Here is a 19,373-nt window from a genome sequence, read left to right on the forward strand (position 1 = left end):
TCCTCACTTCCCCTTTACAGTCAGATTCTGTTATCAAAGCTACAGCATCATACTGCAAAAATGCATTAAAAGCAACTTTAAAGTATTGTTTACAGATTCTCATTCATTGTATTTCACTTACAAATGAGATTCCTAATACGATGTTAACACAATTGTTATGTCTCTCTCTCTCTCTCTCTCTCTCTGTATTGGATTTAGTAAATCTATTGCTTTTTTTCTTGCAACTAATAGTACAACTATAGCATTAATAGAATCAAAATGTAAAGATTCACACTGTTGTATGGCATTGTATCGCATTGCCCTGCATCATATCATATCGTGACAGGGCTGAGATGTATCAAACCGAATTTCTGACTGCTTACAATGTATCTAGATGCATTGTATCGCTGATCATGTATTGAGATGTGTACTGAGCCAGTCAAAGTGGGTGAGATGCACAACCCCAGTTTTTTTTTTCGTAAAAGGCTTCAGCTATAATATAGTTATTTTAGCCAGTGATGCACAGTTTGAATTACTTAAGACTAATCAGAAACATTTTCTGTCAGTTCTATTTCTGTCTCGGCCCAACTATAAGTTATCCAATCTTCTATAGATCAATAAAGTTTCATTTTATCTTTTATGATTTCACCTTAGACTTCTCTCAACTGCCACTTTGTGTCCATGTTGCTTGCTTCTATTTCTGCTCTGTTTGACTAAGTGAAACTGAAAAGAGGGTAATGGGCAAAAAGGAAACAAACGTGGCCTCTCCTATGTTGGCTGGTGAGGAAAACAGATATCAAAGAACAGGAGAGCCAATTCAATTTAATGGACTGTAAAGTAGAAGCAGTAGAGGATTTTTTCCTCTCTGTCTCTTTCTCTCTTTCTCCCCCCCCTCCCTCTCACCTAGCTAGCTGAAAAGCACATCTCCGTTCCAAATGAAGGGAGTGCCTGAACCTCCAAATGGAGCGGACTGTGTTTGATGACCCTATTTGTATTCTGCCGCTGCGCTGCTTCTGCTGACCTGGGAATGAGAGATACAGGCAGGCAGCAGCGTTATCTGGCCAGCAGGCCACCCTTGGTTTCTGCCTCCATCCTTTCTCTCGCTTACCCACCGACCAAATGCCTCATGGTGTTTTTCAATCCCTCCCTGAAATGAACTGGCCAGATGTCACCTGGCTAATGCCTCTTGCAAGACAAAAGACTCCAGGATGGTCTGCTTTTCTCCTGCAGAGCCACATGTCACGGCATGAATGGGAATGTTGTTTTTTTGTGGCATACACTGGCACAGAAGCATAAAATGTGCCAGATAGTGTGACTGCTGTCCTCTTAGCCTGATATGTTTTCTTCTGGGCAGTATGACAAAAAGAAAGAGTCTGTGGGAATCAGCTGGATTTTTTTTTCCTTGTTGGTGCCCTTTGATTGAACAAATAGGTGATGTCCAGTGGTTTTAAAATACCCAATTACTGTAAATCTTGCAGAAACTCGACAAAAGACAGGATATCAAAGGTTATACATTTTGATGACATACAGAGACGTGAAGTACCTGTGGGAAAGTGCTCATTGATTGGCCAATTGTCCACCTGCAAGGTGGCATTGCCTCCGTTCCTGGTGAATCGAACCACGTGGTACTTGCCATCATTTACCGCTGTGGTGCTCTCCTTAACGCTGATGTCTACGGTCCCAATGTTGAAAGTCACGCCTATTTTGCCTTGCTCCTGAGAAAAAGAGACAGAGAAGCAGAGAACGAAGCAAGTTAATTAGCTGATTCCAGCCTTGATTGAATCCTCAGGGTGAACAAATGATTGATATATAAATTACGAAATTATAGTCACCTATAAACAACTCTGAAAGCTCAAGTGAGCACTAGGGTACATCACTTCATCATGACTGTCAAAGCAAATTTGAAATTTATCACTGCTACTGCACCAAGGATTCTACCTATTGATGTGCAGTAATTAATAAATTATACAACAAAGTGACCCTAAAAAGTTGAATGAAATGGCTTGGATGAATGCCTTCGGCTGGTGCTAATGGTAAACCACAGAGAACCTGAGGATGCTAGCCTGCTACGCTTCATTATACCACTGTAATGTGATGAAAATAGGCTGCCAGCAGAGATTGTAATGATGAGTAATACTCCCTGCAGCCTGTCACTGCAAAACTGGCAGGACAGATGCCTTTTCTGCTGCAGCCCTTACACACCGTATGAATACCATATGTTTTGTTTAGTTCTTAACGCTAAGCCAGTTAAACCACATCCATAGATTGTGATCCCTCACCATCATTCGCTGACTCCCCTCCCTTCAACGCCACTAATTTTCATGAGCTGCCAGTGTATTTTATTGTGGCTGCTTGCGTATTCATGGGCATGTAGGCGTTACAAGCAAAGGGTTTTGAGAGCGGAGGCAGGGCTTGAGTAAGTGGTGATGGGAAAGGGCTGTGTTTTCTATGTCATTTGTTTTAATCCCCCACCGGGAATCTCTCAGTGTAATTACCTACTTTAGAGGCCCGGAGCAGAGGGACGGTTTCTCATAACATAACCAAAATTAGGAAGCCTTGCACAGCGGCTAACACGTGTTGTTAATTGATCAGCTGAGACATTGGCCCTGAATAACTTACTCTTCAAACATAGGGCTTGATCATGTCAAGCTAAACTTGCTTTCTTAGAGTAGCATTGCTAGATTGCTCCTGCTAAAATGGCGCAACACTAATAGTTGCTGACCTGTATTTAACTGTCATGGCCTCTAATAATTGCTACAGTATAGCACTTAACAGCCCCAACATATATTTAACACAGCCCGCCTCAACTGCTTTAAATTGGCAGATTATTGTTTAGCATTAGGCCACTCATCACCACTACATCACATTTTGTAAGCCTCTCTCTTAGAGATGGTGCTAAAGGCAATCAGATTTAAGATGCAATCTTAGTCTGAGGGGAAAATAATTACCGTACAGTGGCACAGAGTGTGCCATCAAAAAGGCAGTTTGTAATGCTGATGAATTCAAGGCCACATCCTTACTGATGCCCATCCACTTTCACTGATTCTGCCCGGTAAAACCTTATGGCGTGTTAGATTTTTTCTGTTTATTTGCTGTATTCATGGGATAGGAAACAGAAGCAAATATAAGGTCAATTTAAAATAAAAATGAGCTTTTTCATCATGTTTGTTTCTACCTGCTCTAATGAGAGTGCCTTGGAATCCTTGAAGGAAACCAGCCCTAAGCTTTCTCCTCATATTGCTCAATTACAGTGCTGTTTTTGTTTCTTAGCATTTCTTCAGCTGCGCAGGAAGCACTGCTGCCTTGTTTGGAGTGGGTAAACACTATATTCTTTTCTTGTTTGCAAGTACATTGGGTCCACAAGGAAGGTTATCTTCCACACTGGAGAGCGGATGGAGTGCATTCAAACCATGCAGTCACTATACTGCAAGTCCACTTAGCCATCAAGGCTACCGGAGGACATTTATTTCTACTCCTCATACGTACAGCTAAACCAGTCTTTGGCTACTCATATAAAGAGATGTGGCGTGACATTACAGTGTGCCTGAAACCATAATGCGAGAAACAGCAGAGTGGCTCTCCTGTGTAACAATCTCAGTCTTGGCTGATAATGGAAGAAGAATGGCAGTGAAGACATGAGAAACCCATCTCTTAAAAGCCAAGGTGCGGCCTAGAGTGGGAGTCAACGCAGGCAGAATACCTTAACACCCACTTAACATCTCAGCCGGAGAGGCTGTAAAAGGTCTCTTAATTTAAACAGTTGTCATTAAAACTTAGAAGAACAGGCAAATGCAAAAGTAAACAGCTGTGCATGTGCATAAGCTTACGATGCACTCACTCATACAGTATGTGCACACTCGGAATGTGCCAGTTGAACACACATACACACGAACACACACACACACACACACACACACACACAGACTGCACCCAGACGGGCAAAGGTAAGTACACATACAAACATGCTGATGATTTAATGTGACAAGGTGATGTTCAATGTGTGTGTGCTGTACCGTGAAAAATACTACTAGAGCAGCCTGCTCTACTTGACTAATGACAGGACCATTCCCCGGTAAGGAAAAAAAAAAAAACAACATGTCTGAAGGCCTAGACACATTCAAAACACAGACAGACACATCAGCACTAGTACATCCACCGTGACCTTCAGAGGCTCTGGCAGCCCCGGCTCTCCTGTGTAGTCGCATCAAAGCCACATCACCGACCTACTAATACCTACAAACAAAGACAGATCGTCACCCCCCCCGGCCCTGGTACAAACAAACAACAAAACACAACAATCGTACACCTCTGCAACCGTTACTGTGTGCCTCCGGGTGCTGTGCAGAGACAGAGAGCAAGAGAGAGCGAGAGAGAGAGAGAGAGAGGGAGAGAGAGAGAGCTGTGTGTGGCACTGCTTTCCCAATGGCAGAACTCTCCTACTCTCTTTCCGTCTCTCTCTCTCTCTCTCTGTTCCTCTCCTCTGTTGTCCAGCTACCCTCCCGCCTTTGCCGCCACCCACTTGGCTGCCCACCCCTGCGCTGCAGCAATGTTTGATTGACAGATCCAATTACGTTTTTTTATTGGCCTGTCGCTCGCGAGGCGGGAAGGCACTTCATTGTCTCCTGAGCAAAGGGGAAAAATGGCTATTGTTCTCTTAGTGGAAAAGATGATGGCCGCTATTCCAGAGGTAAACAAATGATGCGGGGAGAATCACTTCCCCTCGCACACACATACACACACACACACACACACTTGCAAACATACACAATCAGAGAGTGTAACCTTGTGCCGAATAATGGCAAGAAACATACTCGAAACATTCAGTCATTCATTCTCACACCAAAGCCTCTATATAAAAAAATCTAAGGAAAAGTGATAATTAATTGGTGTGATGTGTTATGAAGTACTTTTATCTCTAAATGCCTCCTCTGTTTGATGCCTATAATGGCACTTTCCGTTTCACTGCTACAGGTATAGAGGAGTACAGTATGCAAAGGTGTGTGTGTGTGTGTTTGTGTGTGCATGGTCACACACGTCAGTAAGACCGATAAATGTAATTTATCAGTTAAACCTCCCCACACACCCACCCATCCCAAGTGCAAGCAAGCCCATCTTGGCACAAGGAGCTCCGGTGGTCCCACGTGACCCGACACACACTGACACCAGTAATCAGGCCCGCTGCAATCCAATTCAGGGCCGATCAATGCCTCCAACACATGGAGCGCCCCAAGGCAGAGCGAGCGAGAGAGAATCACTCAAGCCGGTGGTGGGCGATCCTGCAGACAGCCATCACAGCCCTTAGCAGACAGGGGATCGGCCGCTCACAATAGACCCCATCCCCGTCTCGCTGAATGGTCATTCTGCTAAGCCACAGGCCCAGACAGATACATACATCTGAAAGCTATTTTAGTGAAGTGAGATGGGTAGAATTAGCACATTTAACTCTGCCAGGGGGAAAAAAAGAGCTGACAAAAGAGGTAGCGAGACAGAGAGAAAATGGATGAATTTATGTGCATTATGTATTTGTACTGAGAAGCTGTGGCTTCTGTAAGCAGTTGTGCATTGAAAGCACTTTAAGGTCAGAGGATGATATTAAAGTGGGAGTTTTTTTTCCCCCCCACAAAAAGTACTGCATTGCGATCAAACCTTGATTGAAATCTGGTACGGGTACAGAGTAGTTGTAGCGGGATGACTCCAGTAGATCTATATTAAGTCTCGGCTGGGAGGGGAGGAAGATCTGATATCAAAAATGTGAACATGTCCCTGGGTGGAAGTTTGGGTTACATATCCACCCTTTCATCCGACATCAGTGCTCAAGTTAGCTTTTGCGGTCAGAGGCCATCAAAACTGGATCATGGAAGCGGTGGAGGCAGAATCAATAGGCTGGAGAAGGTAGGACAATGTGAGATGCCGCGGATTGATGCACCTGGCCTTCACAGCGCCAGAGTCATTTATCGTCAGTAATTGACAGAGATAACTCATAGACGGCACAGTGATTTGTAGCTGTCGCCTCTTGTGTGCGTCATGCTCTCAAGTCAGAAATTTGCTAAAGGGTGGGATGTTAGAGGCTGATGAAGAGAGCGTTGTGTGTGATCAGCTCGCCTACAGGCCTGTGACTTGTCTCTTGACGCATCCCATGCACTGAGGATTCTGCAGACTTTGTGCAGGAGAGGGGCCTGAAAATCTGGAGGGTGTAAAGCTTTGTTATGGTCTTGACACCAGGTGTATAAAACTGAAAGTCCTAATCACCAAATATGCATGAACTCGCATCAAAATGCAGGTTAGTAATACATGCATTCCCCATTTGCCTGCTGGTTTATTCCAAAAAAAGCTGGTGTAGCTCATGTGGTGTCCAAGTTTCTTGCCATCCTAGGTGTCTTTGCAAATTCAGAAACCTTGGTATACTTTTACCTCCACTTCAAGCTGAATATAATGACCTGGTAATTAAACAGCGATCTTGAGTGAGGGCCAAGTGAATAATTAAGCCAGTTATAGCATTACAGGTAATTACCGGTTTTGGCTGGTTCTTTGAAAAATGTACAGAGCCCATAAATACTGTATCGAGGAAGGAGGGGAAAGACTATGCTACTTATAGACGAGGGACAGAGCAAAGCACTCATTTTGGAGAGTTGCAGTGAGTTTGAATAAAACACAGCAGGTATTTTATTAGAAGCAGGGAAGGTGCCAGGCCTCTGGGCTCCTTGCACCGTATAGCGACTGTCTGGATGTACCTTAATGCACTACTCGAATAAACATTCCTCTAAAAACTGTGAAATTTCATGAATCATTAATTCACTCAAATGTTCATTTAAGCATTCATAATCGAATGCAGGGCTGTGGTGAGCGGCCATGTGGGAGGGTACAAGTCACAAAGGCCTGGCGCTTCTGAAATATTGATCACACCTAAAAGAAGCCAGAGGCCTAACACAGGCTATTTTTCACACCTGAGAGAGCCAGGAACAGCTTCATCGAGTGGACAGGAACAAAATGGCCTCCACCTCACTTTACTTAGTGCTACTACAGGTAATTGCTAGGGTAATGCCGGTGAGTCCATTAGCCAGTTGGTTAATGCCCAGGAGTGCCAGCCAGTGTTAGGCTCCAAACTCAGAATGAGAAAGAAAGGAGTCACTGCATTTTTAATACAAACACAAGCAGCAGCGTTGCGGGGAAGGTAATGGCTTTGACTCCTGCGCTGGGGCTCAATGTCAAACTCTGAGGCTCGCTCTTTGATCCTCTGCCGCAGAATATGAATCGCGCAGGGTCAGCCTTATCAATTATTTACAACCACTCTTTCTCTATTTCCTGTTTGTCCGCTCTTGTGGCTGTAACTTGCCCTGACACTAATGGCGGATGGTCTGGTGAAAACATTTATCAGTGTTACCGCAGAGTCCTCCCCAAGTCTATACTATCACTCTCCCCCTTTTGGAACCGGGAGCACTGACGCTGCACTGATCCTAATCACACTTTATGTGTTCCTATGCTCTCCCCAAAAAGTACACTTGGTTGTAGCATCTTCTGTTGCTCCTGTATCCGTGCCTAATTCTGTGCACTAAAACAGTGGTTACAGTATTTTGTAGTGTAAATGTTGTTATACATACAAAATAGAGTTTCAAACTTTTTGGTTTATGTTTTCTTTTTTGAATTCACATTAAAACCTCTTCAGCTCGGCCCGTCCTATCAGTGGGTTTATCAAAGCTCGGCTGCATGGCTGAAATAGAGAAAGCATGGGTTGACACCTGTATAAAATGAAGCACAAGATAATATTTATATGACGAAACCATAAATCAATAGCATGTTAAGTTTGAATATTTCACTCAATCTAAATGTCATGGAACTTCAATGTGGCCAGCAGACACAGAATACATAAGTGCTATTGATAAATAAAGGTTCCTCTATAGAGCCCACAAGAAACACTATTTTAATTACAGTTCAGAGAAAAAAAAAAAAAAAAAAAGCTGCACCATTCAGAAACAGCAGATCCATACATCCACCCAGAGGCTCTCCTTTCGAAAAAGGTGCTGGGTGTTGCTCCATCTCCCTTCTCTGTTGTCCATGGTTAGAACACCGCACGGCAGAAGTAATTATAATGCATGTATAATTACAAGCCTGCTAAACCACAGGAGCGTGGTAAAACATCAGCCATGAATTTTCATCTGTCTGAGAGCCCGACCCGCCCCTACAGTATTTCATTTGCACCATCACAATACTGAGTGCGTCGGCCACCAACAATATGTAATCAGGGCATTTGCAAAAGCAGTGTGCATGCTCACATGCATACATACACACACACACACAAACTCTACATCGCTCCGCTCATACTAATACTCAATTGGACTGATGTTTCACAACAGCTGTTTGGGAGGCGCCAACCATAAATCTTAAGTTTTATTTCATTTGCTCAGTGAAGTCACCCAGGGTCTACTCCACTATCCATTTAAGAAAAAGCGTGTCTTGTGTGACCTCACTCTGTGCAGTGTTGAGCCACATGGTCCCGGCACGTCAGGGGGCTCATTATTAAAAAAAAAAAAGGAGGAAAAAAAAAAGGAGCCAATGAATAGGATTTGTGCTAGATGGAATAATATGCTGTGAAAGTCCATTAGGGACTAGGCTAATGAAATTGAAACAGCTTGGTGATCAAATTAGAATCTGTTCGGCAGATATTTAATTTAATGTGCTGCTGAATTCGAGCACTTTCTATTTGGTAGCCCCAGAATGAAACTGTGCACCATAAATCAAGTTGGGACATAATTCATCCCACATTTTCTCCTCTCGTATTTTTCCTCAAAATGAAGAATAACAACCTCATATGTATTGTTTCATGTAGAAAACCAAAACCAAAACAACTCAAAAAGCAAGCAAAATCCCTCATTTTACACTTCTTTGAGCGAAGCAACACTGAGAGTCATCATGCTTTAACCAACGGAAGACATAGATTCAAAACAGAGAGATGGATAAGAAAACAGCCAAATTATGAAAACAAAAAACAACAACAAAAAAAAAAACTATAAAGCTTTCCCTGTGACCTTTTAGCATGTTTTTCCATGGAGAATACCTTCAGTCACTTTGGCACATGCATTGCTCCAGCTGCTTCATGAAGAGTGACAGGGTGAAATCCTTTGAACAGACACGCATGGGATTTCAGCCTGTTTGAAGTGCTGCCCTCTCTGCATTTTCCAAGCCCTCACTATTATGTCTGGGGCAATATCTGAAGCATGATAAAATCGAGAAAAAGGGAAGCAGCAAAAAAAAAAAAAAAAAAAAAAAAAAAAGAAAAAAAAAAAAAAAAAGAAAAAAGAAAAATAAGTGAGTCAACAGTGCTTATTTTAGATAGTCGCACATCATCCCAATCTAAAAATTGGACGGTAATTATTGAAGCAAGAGATACACGTTCTACAGTCCAACCAGATAATGTGCACAGAAGGTGGAAGCCTTGCAAGAGAGACTTTCCAATATAATGGGATGGACAGAGGGGCTCTCTCCCGTTATCGCCAATGGCCACAATTGCTTGGATGTTCCTGCCTTTGAACATCGAGCAAAGCTTGGACCACAATTCTCAGAAAGAGAGCGAGAAAGAGACAGACAGGAGGAAATAGAAAGAGAGGAGAAAGCAACAAAGAGAGAGAGAGAGAGAGAGAGAGAGAGAGAGAGAGAGAGAGAGAGAGAAAGATAGAAGAGAGAGGGAGACAGAGAGAGAAGCAGCTTCCCATCCATCTGTTTATGTACACATAATATTCTGGGCACGCACTTCCAGGCACAGACAGACGGGCTGATGAATGTAAACACAAAAATGTGCACAAATCTGCATGTGAGCACGCACGCACGCACGCACGCACACACACACACACACACACACACACACACACACACACACTCACACATGCACGCACACACACACACACACACCACCACACACACACACACACACACACACACACACACACACACACACATAAGCATTATTGTTGTTGTTGTCGTGGTCCTTGTTTGTCCAGTGTTGACTCGGCATGCTGCATTAACATTACAGGTGCTAACACCCACATATCCACAAACTTGTGTTAAAATGCTAATGGCTGGCATCCACAGCAGCTACAGTACGCACAGCGGATGGCGTTCTGATCCCTTGCCTGCAATGTCAGGCCTGGGATGTAGAGGGCGAAGGGGAGGAACAAGCCTTATTCCCCAATCACAGGAGATGATGAAGCAGAAAAAAAGCCTCCTCTGTTCTCTGCTGGGGGGCAGATGGTTGCCAACGTGCGTGCCAAAGCTAGTTGGATAGCCCTGAAACACGCTGGCAGCTGAGGGGTGGGTGGTCTGTTGCCAAGGGTAACCTGCCCGGGATCAAGACTGCACCCAGCACCTTGCCTGCTGAGGTGTCAGGGACGAAGGTGGAAGGGATGAGAGGATAGAGAGAAAAAAGACCAAAAGAAGGGAAAAAAGAAAAAAAAAGGGGGGGTAAAGAAGAGGAGATGAAGTTGAAAAAAAAAAAAAAGTTTTCAGATAGAGGACAAAGGGCATTAGGCTCCTGACTCCCAACCAGAACTCTTTTTTTGTCTCTTAATAATGCTGATAAAGAGATGATTCATTTTATTTTGACTGGACATTCAATTAGTTTCAAGTTGACCAGCTCACTTTAACGACATCGCTTTTGTGAGTCTCTCCCTCTCTATTATAAGACACCCTCTGACATATCTGAAGTACGCTTTGATGATAATACTAATATGGAAAGTAACAGTAATAATAATAGTGAAAACAGAAATCATATGGGTTTGACTCTTTGGCATAACAGCAAAAAAGTTTAAAAAAAGTAAATCTGCATTAACATTGACTTATATCCTCCCCATTTGCTTTTCCTCCCTTGTCAATTATTCTCCGTAATTGTTCAATTTACGATTCAGTAGTTGGCAATTCAATTTACGAAAGATTTTTTTTTCATTATTTATTTATTTGGAACAATTAAATTGGATTTGAGCTTGCAAACTATGTTTCGAGTCAATGATTCGCTTCAGTACTTTTAGCCAAAACTTTATGGCCATTAAATGAACATGTGCAACTACCTTTTTTTTATTTAAAAATTTTAAGAATTTCCAAAATTACTTTAAAAATATTAATTCTAAAAATTAAAATAAAAAACAAAAAACAAAAAAAACATGAGGCTACTGACAATAGTGTTTTTTTCATATCAACTCAGGAAGACATCAAAGCAATTCGTTATATTTCTTTTAGCAGATTGAAAAAGTTAAATTGGCAGAACTTGAAGTTGATTCAGCGACGCAATGAATGAAGAAATAATAGTAAAAATAGTACTACTACTGCAAAAAATGACATCACAAAACAAAATAAATCAACCTTTGAATACAGTTTCAGTATCTGTTAACGATTCTGTCTCATGTCTCCCAGTCATTCACTGTTTCAAACTATTTTTAGTTGTAGCAGTTGCCAGCTATACTCTGTAAGGCTGATCCCATTTAATGTATGAATGCCTGCATAGATGTGATGCAGCAGTGCAGTCTGACTCGTCACAAACTCTCCTGCGGCGATGGCTCAGAAGCCACACCGGGCAGTGTACGCCATCTCTGCTAATGCATGGCTGTCATGTCAGCCAGACTCTGGTCAGCGGTCCAAGTCCCATCTCACATTTATTCATTTCCAATGCACGGCCACATCCAGCGCATCAGAGCCATGTTAAATCAGCCATTACCACACCAAACTCCCTGGCACATCCATAAAACAGATGATGAGCTCAGATGATGATTGATTAAAAGACGTCTGAAAGCAAGACCAATCGATGGGCTTTATTCTTCAGTGTGGGCTGATACTGTATCTTTGTATCAGCGGGGGACGAATAGAGGATTGTATAAAAGAGATAAGACGATCGTTTTCTGTCAACAGGAACATTTGGGAGAGGGTAACGCTAGGTTTTCTTGGAGATAAGTCGAGCTATCAGGCAGCCCCGCTGCTAGGCAGCATGGGGCATGTCCCTTGCTGTCTAAATGTGTCAGTGCTCTTCAGAGTTACCTTCATGTATGTTTTCAGACTGAGAGGTAATACGGAGAGAGGGCGGGAGTGTGGGGAGGAGGAGCAGGGGAAGGGGAGGGAAATAATAAAAGTAAGAGAGAAAGGATGGATAAATGAATGTAAATAGCATTACTGAGCAATGGAGAAGATGGAAACAGAGAAATGGGAGCACTGAAATGGAGACTTGAATAGCCAGCACCTAAAATGGCTGAATAAATAGGAAGAAATCTAGGTCGGTCTGTCTCTCCCACTTCAAGAAGCGTTAAGGCAGGATCAGTGCCCTACTTCTTGAACGCTTTGGACACTTTCAGGGCAAGCTGTCTTCGAACGTCGTCTCCCCATTCCAGAGCAAAACCTATACTTCAGGATATGTAAATGCTGGGAGGCATGTGTGAAAAAGACAGTAATCACAGGCTGTTATTTATGAACTACTTCTTATGAGCTTTAAAAAAATGAAAATTTGCATTAACATCTACTTATATCCTCCCCGTTTGCTTGTCCTTCCTTGTCAATTATTCCCCATAATTATTTTTTCCTCACGATTTCCAAGGCTTTATTTTTCATCAAATTAATTTGCCCAAAAGTAATAAGGCACCAGTCATTTTTAAAGGCAATTTTCTTTCCCATTATATGAAACTGCTAAAAGATAAGTGCATATCAAAGGCTCGGCAGATAGCGCTCATTGCTGCTCTCCTCTCACAATTAACGGGGCTGCCTGCAGAGCGGAGGCATGAAATCTAGGCTATTGGAATGCAAGGAGATGCCAACGTAATTCTGAGAAACACATTAATGTTAATCAGGGGCTCCAAAGATTATGCCAATGCCTCGCATGTTGGGAAAAGTGCATGTGTGCCGATTCATGTCGCACACTAAAAGCGTGCATAATCGAAAATCAGATGCATTTATCTTGGCGCTTCAATGTGGCTTTTTCGGGGTTCTAATTGCGTGGGTTTGAGCCCGATGGTTGCTGATAAATGCAGCTCTGGTGCGTACGCAAAGGGTGAGTGATGCGATGTCAAATCTGGGTTTTATATGCATTTTTTGCCCCCCTCTGTGATAGAGAAACAGCATGACTATATGTCAGGGAGGAATAGATATAGATATAGGCATCTATATAGCTAGGTAGATAGATGGAGAGATTACAGAGAGATACACCAAGGAGTATGGAGGACAGGGCGCAGAGAGCGAGAGAAAGTGACAGATATATTGTCTATCTTGGGAGACAGTGGGAGGTTGTTTTCAAATGTCACAGTGACTCTTAAGGTCTGTCCCAGGTTGGTCTATCTGGCTGCTCCCAAACAATACTGCAGATAAAAGACTCCTCGCTGTGTCACACATAGCCGAGAAAGAGCAAACACACACACACACACACACACACACACGCACATGCTCATCCTGTGACACTTTGTCTCCTTGCATTCTCCAGAAACATCGACTTGGTACAGAAGTTTTTGGAAGGATGCTGACAGACGTGCTGATTAAAACATTCCAAAATGCGAGCGAGCGGGTCTAATTTCTTTGGTAAACTCGAGCGAGGGTTTGGGTGTGACAGAGCCCCATTTCAAAGCAAAGGCTATCACCATCTGGAATATCATCTCAAATATAAAGTCAATTTTCCTGAGGCCTCTCGCTTCAGACATGTCTTCACAATTTACCCAAGTTTGAGAGAGAGAGAGAGAGAGGGAGAGGGGGAGAGAGAGATAGAGGCAGGCAGTGCATCCTTGACAAAAACATGCATAGCTGTAGAGGCTTTCAAAGGCAATTTCCCCTTCGCTAATGTAGTGTGAGGTAGGTGTACTCCAAAGGAATTGGGGAGACAGACGCTTGTTCATGCATGGACTCCTGTGTGCATAATCTCAATCAGAAGCCACAAAACAAAGACAATGAGGCAGCGAATAGTTCAGATGGCTAGTCCAGCCCTCCCTGAAGACCGAGACAATCTTCAACGGAGAGAGAACGAGGGAGCGAGGGAGAAGAGAAAGAAAGAAGAGAAAGAAAGGTTGCATTGTGAGTGCAGAGAATGAAAACAACACCTCCTGCTGCTACCTTCCCCATCTGCGTTCGCCGCAGCGGAGCAAACATTACTCTATTCTCTCGTTCTCTGCGCTCTTTCGCCCCCCCCAGCACCGCCGGCGCCACCTTCCTCCATCGAAGCTATAGTGAAAACTTGGTGCTGCCTCTGCTCCCTCTGCCAGATGCTGTGGAGACTCTGGGCCCAGTTGGGCACAGTAGGTGACTGTCATTTAGGGCCCGCTGTCGGATGAGTTTATCTGTCATAGAAGGCATCCTTACACCGCCGCCCCTGAAGGGAGATTAGACACACTGTGCTGACTCTCTCACTCACTCTCTCCACCTCTCTTTATCTCTGGTTTTCCTCTCTCCCTCCTTATCCTCTCTCCATCCTTTCCTCTCTCTTTCACCCTTTGTTTGCGGCTCTCTCTCCCTATCAATCCCTCTCCCTCTATCTCCCTCTCCCTCCATCCCTACCTCTCCACCGCTCCTCCCTCTCCCTCCCTCCGTCTATTTGTCAGTATGCGCTCCACTGATGCAGGACTGTGAACAGGTTACAGTATTTGAGCGGGGAGGTCCACCAGGATCAGCCATGCGAGGCACAGATGGGCCGCTGTGTCCAGTCAGCAAGAGTGCTGACACAGGGTATTGCATAAATGCAGATAATGGATTTCAATATTTTTTTTTTTTTTCTGTCATTGACAAACGAGTGAAATAATGTCACAAATGTGTTGTATAATGTAAAAAAGTACCTGGCTTTCAAATGTCAAAATCAGTTTCGGCCCCACAGTTTCTGAACTGGGAGAGGCACAGGGTTTCTGCAGGACATTTATAAAATGCACCCTGATTTTCCTGGGTTTATTAGCACTAATGTTGACCTGCAATCCTAATTATAATTATCCAGGATATGTAAAACTGAAAAAACTGAACATGCCTGAAAAAATAACAACTGGCAAACACCACAGTTGTACAGAAAAACACTATGGTAAATGCATGCTATTTACAAAGAAACTAAGCTCATGTAAAGCTTGGCAAAATTTAGGTTTTTTATCTAATCCCTGCCAGCAGTGCAGAAGACATTTTTCTGAGTGAATTTTATAGATAGAGTGTTATCCAGCTCGTGCCATCCCCCAAGTGGCAGCAGTGCTACACTAGAGGAGAGGGCCCTTGGAGGCTTTTCCATGCAAAAGCATTTGTAATGAGTCATGAGGTCACTCTCTGCTCCAAATGACTTTAATTGCTGTCCAGGCAGAAGTGTGCTGAACAAAGGCCATGCACATGCACAGCAGATCAAGGCAATTCCAGGACTGGACACATCGAGAAAATAATTATATTTTATCTTCTCAAAACATTTATGCAGTTGCAGGTTGTGTATGCCAAAAATGACCGTTTCCAATGATTCTGTGAGCTGAAATGCCCTCATCAGGGAGAAAACAGTGTAGAGCTAGAAGGGTGCACTCACCAGAGCACAGATCTCTGGCAGGTGTACCCGCTTTTTCTCCAGAGCATAGGAGCAAAACTCAGGGGGAAAAAACAGTAGCCAAGGATACTGTCACTTTTCAATTCATTCTTCAAATTATAAAAATAAATTACTGAATGATTGAAATATACTATATGATTCAAACATAATACACTATAGAAAATATACCGTAAGCTACTCTCTCATTGCTGTTTTCTTGTTCTCTTCCTTGTTTTTCACTTTATTCCACACATTATACCAGTGGTTGGGAACTCATGGCTCACAAGCTATTTCTGGCTCATTGCCCGAAGTCCTAAGGCTTTTGACAGAAACCACATTTCAAAAAGAGCACAAATTAAAATTCAAGGTGTCTCTCTCTCTCTCTCTCTCTCTCTCTCTCTCTCTCTCCCTCTCTCTCTCTCTCTCACACACACACACACACACACACACACACACAGAAACACACACAGGACGTGTGAAGATTAGGCAAATGATTCACTGATGTATGACACAGCGATGACTGTTTCACTTGTCATTTCTTATAGTGGTGAAGCATCAGCGTCAGATGGATGTAAACTGTTTTAACCCCCGCTCTGATACTTTTTACAGTGTTGTTTTCCCGTGTGTCTGCTCTGTGTTCTGTTGACTTCCTTGTCCACAGTGCGGAAACTTGCCCAAAAAAACGCAGTGCATGTCCTGGATTCCTCGCACAATTCCTCACACAAAAATGAGCGCACAACAGTGGTCGAGCGAGATAGACAGTGAATGAAGCGAGCGAGCGGAAGTAGCCAAGACAACCGCAAACAAGGGAAATTCTTCATCATGCAGATATAACAGCAAAAAAAAAAAAAAAATAAAAAAAAATACTGGTCTGATAGGCCTAATGGTTTGCAAGACAAGCCATAAAGAGACAGGCAGGACCAAACACTTGATCCCCTCTAGGCTGCCACCTGGTGGTGATCCTGAAAGAATGGGAAAGCAACAGTCCAGTAACACTGTGCTTTTTCAAAATTGGGGTGTATATGCCAACCTTAAAAAAAGTCTATTTAAATTATTCATGACATTTTGATGTACCTTCATATCCTTTGGTACAGATCAGAGTTGGAAGGAAGCAGTCAAGCCATGAAGAAAGTCAAGCCCGTCTAGACTCCTCCTTCATCTTCCTTCTCTTCCATCGCCATGATTAAAAGATAATGTAGGCACAATGAATTAACCATGTGCTCTTCTTCATCTTTCAAACCAACTTAATCAAAGGGACCTTGTGAAGTCCACAGGAGGGAAGTAAGGCAGGAGAAGTTAGAGGGGGTCGGGACAGCTGTGTTTTCACCCAGGTCCAGTGTCAGAACATCTGTCACATCTGTGCTGACTCATACTTCCGTGACTTCGGGCTTTAGATCCTTCCGAAGGCAGGACTGAAGTTAAGGGTGTCATCGGGTAAGGACTGATTTAACAGCACTCTCTTTTGATACTCAAATTTTTTGTAACAGAAATATCATATGTAGAGTGCATGATCATACCATAGCATTTGTTGTTACAGCAGGACATCTCATACAGTCCCTCTAATTTGAAGTATTCAGTATTTTGTTGTGCTGCTTTGTTTTTCTCTTCAAAGCTACTTGCAACTCAGTGATTTTATTCTGATGGAGCCACAAAAAAAGAAACTTTTTTAAATTAAAGAAGCGTGAGGTGCAGGAGATTTATGTTTTTTGTCGTGGTATTGAGTTAGGGATCAAGAATCATGGACCCGTATTACATTACTGGTGCTAGTATCAACTAACAAATTCTGGCATTGTGACATCCCGTGACCCCACATGACTCCACCGCAGTGACTGTCAAATGGCAGGCCTGCAGGCCACATCAAACCCAAGCCTGTCAAAACCCGGCAAACCTTCCCGTCCCACACAACATCATTCTGTGGGCACAACGTTTTCCACCAATCAGGACACTGCATAATGGCATCAAAAGCAGCTAGCATTGATTAATATTTCCTATCAGTTTCCTGCATTCAGGAATTATGTTCAGAATTGCAGTTCACCTGCACTTTACTGAGGGCATTTTCTAGCTACGAGATGGATTTCATTTTCTTGGAGTCCGTTCACACTGATATAGGCTAATAGAAACAACATTAATATTGCAAGAAATTTAAATTTTGCTCTTTGAAAGTCCCTACAGTGTCTGCTGTACTGCATCCAGTGTGAGGGCCGAAGTATTTACTTCTAATCTTAAAATGACCTCTTGACAAAATAAGAAAGAGCCAAAACAATTCATACCCCTCCACTCAAACACACACACACACACACACACACACACACACACACACATCCTCTTACGCAAAATATGCTTCCAGGATGAAGGGGTCATAACCCTATTGGTCGCCTTGGCGCCCAATCAGACTGGAGCCTATCGAGGGCTGTGGCCTCTGCAGAGCCGGTTTCGACCTGACAGGAAATGCAGAGCGCTTTGGACAACTGGAGCTCTCGCTAAATATAGAAAATGTTTTTTTTTTTTCCCTCCACAATGGAGAGAGGAAATGGAGGAGTTGAACAAGAGATGTGGAAATGGTAGACTTGGTTGTCACGTCCTTGGCCGTCCGCCCCACCGCCTGCCCAGAATGCTGGTGGATCGATAAAACTCCAAGATACAGCCCTGTAACCTTCAGTGATTCAAAGCTTAGAATAATTCTACGGAGCCATCCAGTAGGAAATAGATTGGTTTTCTGATGATCCCAGCATCATATAAAGGTGATATACTCTTTTTTGTTTCCATGCCAGGGGGAGCTTTGTCATGGTGTGAGTCAATAAGGGGAAGATTAAATAAATACAAACTCGAGCTCTGTAAAATGCAAAGGTACTCAGTTTCACATTTTCACTCCATCTGTGAAAGAGATTTGTACTCCATTTTGATCCCTTCTTTCTCTTTTTTATCTGCGAGAGAAAGAAACTTCTTGCTGCTTTTTTACCAGCAGGTGCTTAATGCTCCATGAATACATTTGCAGTGCACACACGTATGTGTGTGTGTGTACGTGCGTGTGTGTGTGTGTTTGTGAGCGCGAACCAATCTGCCACACCGTCGCTGATATTGAAAGCAGAAGATTTTTTTTTCTTCTTCTTTCCGCTAGATTTATTTTCTAATGTTGACGTTTATCACTTGAGCAGGCCTGCAATTCATCATCCCCCTTCTTGTCGATAATCCGAAAGGGAGTCAATTTGCTAAAATGCGAATATCTTCCCTCTATTTGGTTTCTCTCTCTGTCTCTCCCTCTCTCTCCCGCTCTGTCTCTTTGTCCTGTGGTGTCTCAGGTGAGGGAGGGAAGGGGAGCAAAGAGTGGCTGTAACAGGGTAACACAGAGCCTTGCAGGGGGATTTAGGACTGTCTTTGCAGCTGAGATGGCGCCTAGGCCTTGTGTCTGAGATACACCGTGATCGATCCCAAATCCCTCTGATCTTTCATTAGGTGCTCGTCACAAGCTGTCCCGCTCATCACTCAAATGTACACGCCATAGCCGTGCCAAGCCAGGGTAAATACAGGAAATTAGAAAATGACGCCACTCCTGACTGAAGTGAGGTGTTTCGATCTCCGAGAGCACCTGTCCCTGTCAGAATAACCGCAGCCAATTAAAGTTAGGGGTTATTTCCAGTTAGAACATATGTCCTAAAAAAATTCTGCTATTACTGAGCTATTATGAGCGAGGTGGTCTGTGCTCTCGCTATATGACTAAAAGGATGTACGCAGTCTCAAGAATGTAAGCTGGAAAAAAAGAAAACTAATGAAGATCCTGAAAAAGAACTGATTGAAGGAAATAAACGTCAAGAAGAGGCCGACTGATGTGGAAATGAATAAAAGTAAGAGTATGCAAAGAGAAGGCTTTTAGCTCCATCAATGATGGAAATGTTCAGAACTAATGACGGTC

The 19,373-nt window shown here is 43.2% G+C and overlaps 1 protein-coding gene across 1 annotated transcript in view; it reads right to left on the reverse strand.

The window, feature by feature from the left end:
• nrxn3b (neurexin 3b) overlaps window positions 1-19,373 on the reverse strand; it is a 302,450-nt gene that overhangs the window by 44,309 nt on the left and 238,768 nt on the right. Inside the window, exon 19 of the mRNA XM_030047060.1 lies at window positions 1,523-1,694. Coding sequence (XP_029902920.1) covers window positions 1,523-1,694 — 172 coding nt within the window. The remainder of the gene's footprint in view (window positions 1-1,522; window positions 1,695-19,373) is intronic.

This window comes from Myripristis murdjan, chromosome 24 (genome assembly GCF_902150065.1).
Source record: "Myripristis murdjan chromosome 24, fMyrMur1.1, whole genome shotgun sequence".
Taxonomy (NCBI): Eukaryota; Metazoa; Chordata; class Actinopteri; order Holocentriformes; family Holocentridae; genus Myripristis; species Myripristis murdjan.